The sequence below is a fragment of the Muscardinus avellanarius genome (genome assembly GCF_963383645.1).
Source record: "Muscardinus avellanarius genome assembly, chromosome: 3".
Taxonomy (NCBI): Eukaryota; Metazoa; Chordata; class Mammalia; order Rodentia; family Gliridae; genus Muscardinus; species Muscardinus avellanarius.
Genome location: NC_137788.1, coordinates 111,048,538 through 111,054,537, shown reverse-complemented (window position 1 = coordinate 111,054,537; position 6,000 = coordinate 111,048,538). Strand labels below are relative to the sequence as shown.

Below are 6,000 nucleotides of genomic sequence, written 5' to 3'. Positions count from 1 at the left end.
AGGCACCCCAGGTAACCACAGGAACAGCCAGGAAACCCCACAGCACGCAGACCACCCCATTAAGGACGGACCTTCAAGAGAGAACAGCCTACCTTTCTCTGCGCCTGCACATCTCCCGCCCACATCCCGTCCCCCATAACCTATTTTTTTCTGCTCTTTGATGCCCTGTGGCTGCCAGAACCCCACAGTGAGCAAGACCAGCCACTGCTTAGACAAATAGAAGAGATTTAATCTGTTCCCATGAACTGTCTAGTTGGCAGCAATTAAGGACGCCCAGAGACTGAGCAGAGTCTGTCCCCGCAGCTCCTGGGGCCTCCCCTCAGCTCACAGAGGTGGCGGGCTGGATGTCAGCTTTGCGCTCGGCTTCAATGCAGTACTTCTCAGGAAGGCCCGTGGCTCTGCCGGGGAAACGCAGGGCAGGTGTAAAGAAGGAGTCCGGCCGGAGAGAGGCAGGAGGAAGCAGACCCCGTGAGGTTTCGGGGCCTGGGACCTGCTCCCCCAGCCCAGCTCCCAGGCGCGATCAGGCAAGCTGCCCACATACTGTGCCAAGAAGCTCCCAGGGGGGGGGGGGGCAGAAACAGCCAGGCCCAGCACCTTCTGCAGAGCCGGGACGGGCACCTGCCAGAGCGCCTGCCACGGCCCATGTGTGCCTAAAGCCACGTTCCAGATGGCCCAGAGCCAGGGGAGGAGGGACCCCAGCCCACCTCAGCTCCTGAAGCTTTTGCTTCTTGATGTCGTCGATGCGCTCCCGCCGCTTCTGGGCCTCCTCCCGGAGGCGCCGGCCCTCTTCGAAGGTGTCGATCCGGTTCTGGACCTGCTTCTGCTGGTTCTCGCGCACCTGGCGCCGGAGCTCATTGGCGTGTTGCAGGCGCCCCGTGGCCTTCTTCTCCTCCTCCAGCTTCTCCTTCTCAATCTGTTCCCTCTGAGCCCTGCGGAGGGACACACGGGGGGCCTTCGGGTGGGCTGTCCCCGGAAGGTCACCTGCAGCTCAGAGAGGAGCTCAAAGGTGACCCCTACATGTGCCGCCTCCTGCCACCAGCTAGAACCCACATCCTGGCCGTGCAGCCATCTGTCACAGGCGTGCTTAAAGGGACCCAGGCTTGGCGTCCTGCGCCACTGTGGTGGTGCTGAAATTCTTAGTAATTGTTTAACCAAGAGCTCCAGTCGGCCGGGCGTGGTGGCGCACGCCTGTCATCCCAGCATTTTGGAGGCTGAGACAGGAGGACTGCAATTCGCCGCCAGCCTCAGCTACTTAGTGAGACCCTTTGCAACTCAATGAGACCCTGTTTCAAAATAAAAAATAAAAATAGTCCTGGAGGTGTAGCTCAGAGGTAGAATGCCCCTGGGTTCCATTCCTAGTACCGCAAAAAAATTCTAATTTCTTACCGGGTTCCGCGGGCGGATTATGTATCAGGTCCCAGAACGAGGGATTCGCCCACTGGGAGCTATTGTTCCTGTTTTTTCTTATTAATAATGCGCACCTCCTCTCCCGCTTGCCCTAAGATTCCTTTTTTCTTTCATTCCTTCTTTCTTCCCTCCTTTCCTGTCTAACAATAACAACCCAACCAAGAGCGGGGAAGGCCTGCGGTTGCTTCTATCTTGGGTGCTAGAGGGGAAAGCTCAGCCTGGCATCTCCTAGTCCTCTTATTCGGCCATCTCTCCAAAGGCCTCTTGGAAGCCTCTTCCACAAGAATCCTTCACGGACCCAGACATCAGAGGGGGAAATTGCTAAAAGCAGCCAGGTCGGCTCAGGAAAACTCAGAGGAAATGCAGCTCGAATCCATCTTGAGCTAACATCCCATTTCTTTCTCTATCAAAAACAAAACATAAACCCATCTGAGGCGGGGCTCTCCCCCGCCCTCCCCCTGGAGGACCACTGGTGCCCAGCCACGATCCTGGATCACCACTGCGCCGTCTCCCAAGATCCAACAAACACGGGGTGTCTTCTCAACCCCCAACAGTGCTTCTCACCGAGCAAACATCTCCTAACATCCCACGCCACCTACAGAGCCTTCCCGGCTTATCAGAAGAGAACACCTGGCTTGGACACCCAGGCCCCACCGCGCAGACCCGTCCACAGTAACGGAGCCTCCTCTTCTGTGTGGCCAAAGAGGACCTGTATGTGCCCGAGAACTCCCCTGCGGGCAACTGAAACTCTAAACGGGGAAGAGCCCGGTCCATGCACAGGGCAGGGCAGTAACCACGGAGGCAGGCTGCATATGAGAATCAAAAGACGAAATCTAGCCGGGCGTGGTGGCGCACGCTTGTCATCCCAGCACTCGGGAGGCTGAGACAGGAGGATCATGGTTCGTGGCCAGCCTCAGCTACTTAGTGAGGCACTCTGCAACTCAGTGAGACTCTGTTTCAAAATAAGGAATAAAAACTAGGGCTGGGGATGTAGCTCAGAGGTAGAATGCCCCTGGGTTCCATCTCCAGTACCACAAAAAGAAAGAAATGAAATCTTTTCATCTTTTGAAATCTTCCATCTCTCAGCTCTCAGCACTTTCAGCGCTCTGGTGCACCACGTCTGGTCTCTGGGCTGTGACCTGCATCACTTACATGGTCTGTGGTGGTAGAATCTGAATATCAGTGTTTTTGGAAAGGTCCCAGGCATTTCTATAAAACACTAGGTAGGGCAGATCAGCTGAGAATAAAGGCCTCCCTCTGTCCAGAAGCAGTAAGTTCATATATAAGCCATACTTTTTTTTCCCCAATACTGGGTATTGAACTCAAGACCTTGCACATACTAGGAAAGTACTTGACCACTGAGCTATGTCCCCAGCCTAGATTATACTTTTTTTTTTTTTTTTGGCAGTACTGGGGATGGAATCCAGAGGCATTCTACCTCCAGGCTACACTCTCAGCCCTATTTTATATTTTGTTTGGAAGCAGGGTCTCACTAAGTTGCTGAGAGCCTCACTAAGTAGCTGAGGCTGGCTTCAAACCTGCGCGATCCTCCTGTCTCAGCCTCCCAAGCGCTGGGATGATAAGCAAGCATGTGCCACCATGCCCGGCTAGACCATACTTTTAAGGTAGATAAATCCAAACCGGGCGTGGTGGTGCACACCTGTCATCCCAGCACTTGGGGAACTGAGACAGGAAGGTCACAAGTTTGAAGCCAGTCCCAGCAACTTAGTGAGGCTCGCAGCAACTTAGTGAGACCCTGTTTCAAACCCAAATAAAATAAAATAGGGCTGGAGGTGTGGCCCAGAGTTAGAAGGGCCTTGCGCTCTATATCCAGTACCAAAAAATAATAATAAAATAAAAAATAAAGGAGGAAAATCCAGATGGCTGGTGGTAGCAGAGATACTCTCGGGGCAACGAGGCTCATCTCGGAGGTCACGAGTCCTGGAGACACTGGGTCTAGAAGCTGACCTATGACAGCAGGGGAAGCCGAAGGACTCCAAAGTCCAACTTTAATAACTGACTAGTGTGTACGCTTCAGGCAAACAAAGCAAAGCAGAGGCCAGTGGGTCAGCAGCAAAAGCAAGACCTTAATTTCATCCCATTAGTATATATTAGTGCCCGCAAAAGGCTCACAGACGTCCAAGGGCACAGAGGCTGGGAGGAAAGGGGCAACCCCTTGGGAGGCCGTGTGGAGCCCAAGGACAGGGTCCCCACGGGGACTCCGGAAGCTGCCTCCTGTGCAGGTCCAGTGAGCATGGCCCAGCCCCGGGGAGGGGAAAACTGCAGCAGAGCCAGAGCCCAAGGGCACTGCAGCCGCTGGGAATGGGAATTGCATACAGCATCAGGAACCTGGCTCTGGGAAGCCCAGAAGCCCCCACCCCGGGCTCTCTCCATCTCTGCTGGGGTCTGGATAGCCCCATCTGACAAGCCACCAACAAAGGGAATGATGCAGAAATCCAATGCTACCGCCCGGACACCAAGAACACAGGGCTGTTCTGTTCCAGCTCTGCTTACCCCAGCATAACTTTGGTCATTCCCCGAATTCAAATTCAGATTTTTCTTGGTTTATTTCCTTTTGATTTTTTTTTATGCTGGGGATGTGGATCCAGGACATTCTACCTCTGAGCTAAACTCCCCAGCCCCATTGATTGATTGATTGATTGATTGATTGATTGATTGATTTTTGTGTGCAGTACTGGGGATGGAACCCAGGGGCATTCTTCCTCCAAGCTACACCCCCCCGGCCCTATTTTTTATTCCTTATCTGGAAACAGGGTCTCACTGAGTTTGCAAAGGGCGTCACTAAGTAGCTGAGTCTGTCTACGAACCGTGATCTTCCTGTCTCGGCTCCTGAATGCTGGGATTATAAGCCTGCGCCACTACACCCGGCTTCTTTGATTTTTTATTTTTGAAACAGAGCCTCACTAAGTTGCTGCGGCCAGCCTTGAACCTGCGATCCTCCAAGTACTGGGATCACAGGTGTGCGCCACCACACCAGGCATCGTCCTTTTGAAAAACCCTGACCTTGCAGAGGCTGAACTAGAGCAGGAGGCAGCTGTTCCCAGTTAGGCTGGGTCTGGTGGGGGCGGATGGAGCAGACCTCAAGGTCAGCTCTGAAGACGGCTGCGGGGAAGGCGATGTGCAGGTGAACTGGACACTCGACTTCCACTAACGTGGCGAAATTACCAAAGGCAAAAGAAGGATAAAGAATTACAGGATAATAAAGAGCCTCCCTCCAGAGCTGGAGAGATGGAGAAAGAGAGATGAGGTCCCTCCCAGCATGCGTCGCTGACACCCTTCCTGGAGAACAGGCCCGAGCAGGGTCTGTCGGTGTCTAGTACCCTCCGTGGGCAGAGCCAAGCCCCCGACACTGGCACAGCCACCCCAGTGACCCCAGTTCCCTCTGTGCAGCAACACCTTGACTTATAGAGGTCATGGGGGCAGGCGTATATCTCTATTGACGCCTTTCATGCTCCAGACTAAATGCTTCCCCAAAGCCGGGCGTGGTGGAGCACGCTTATAATCCCAGCATTCGGGAGGCTGAGACTGGAGGATCGAGGATCGAGGTTCATGAACAGCCTCAGCTACTTAGTGAGGCCGCTGCAACTCAGTGAGACCCTGCTTCAAAATAAAGAATAAAAAAATAGGGCTGGGGGTGGAGCTCGGAGGTCGAATGCCCCTAGGTTCTATCCCCAGTACCAGAAAAATAAAATAAATAAAAACTAAAAATAATTTTAAAAACTTAAAAAAATAGGGCTGGGAGTATAGCTCGGAAGTAGAATGCCCCTGGGTTTCATTCCCCAGTACTGGAAAAAAAAAAAAAATAGGGCTGAGAGTGTAGCTCGGAGGTAGAATGCCCCTGGGTTTCATCCCCAGTTACCAGAAAAATAAAATAAATAAAAAATAAAAATATTTTTTTAAAAAAAACTTTATAAATAGGGCTGGGAGTATAGTTCGGAGGTAGGATGCCCAGTACCGCAAATAAATAAATAAATAAATAAATAAATAAATAAATAAATAAATAAATAAATATGCTCCCCCCAAATCCCCAGTTCCTGAACCATTCCCACATGCTACTTTCCAATTCTGGGCTCTGGTGTCTTGGAAATATTTCCGCCCAACTCCTAGCTAGAGTGAAGAGAGCTGCGCAGGCATCCAACTCAGCACCAGGGGCGCCCCTCCCCAGCACACTGCAGGACCTACCGAAGGATCCTCTCGAACTCGTCGCGGTCCCGCTGCACCTGCACGGCCAGAGTGTGCTCCTTGAAAGCCACCTGCTCCAGCCGACTCTTCTTCAGCATGGCCTCCGTCTCCACTTTCCTCTGCGCCATCTCCTTCTCCTTCCTGCGCCACTCTCGGTCGGCCACCTCCTGGTTGCGCTTGGCCCGCAAGGCATCCTAGCAATAAGAGGGGGCCCGTGAGGGCAGCTCAGACCTCCAGCTCCACCCAGCCAGGCACGGCTTGCGTCCCAGGAAGACCCTGAGTGTGGGCAGGCTTTGCTGATCTGCTGGGGGAAGCACCCTGGATTTTCCTGGCAGCAAGTTATTTTAGGAAAAAATAGAATATCTCCACATATAACATACAGGTCAGAAG

At 52.9% G+C, this 6,000-nt stretch overlaps 1 protein-coding gene across 1 annotated transcript in view; it reads right to left on the bottom strand.

Annotated features, from left to right (window-relative positions):
* Positions 1-319: 319 nt before the first annotated feature.
* Positions 320-6,000, bottom strand: part of CFAP45 (cilia and flagella associated protein 45) — a gene marked incomplete at both ends in the record, with an annotated part of 28,862 nt that continues 23,181 nt past the window's right edge. The window contains 3 exons of the mRNA XM_080691541.1: positions 320-398; positions 705-929; positions 5,611-5,804. Coding sequence (XP_080547667.1) covers positions 320-398; positions 705-929; positions 5,611-5,804 — 498 coding nt within the window. The remainder of the gene's footprint in view (positions 399-704; positions 930-5,610; positions 5,805-6,000) is intronic.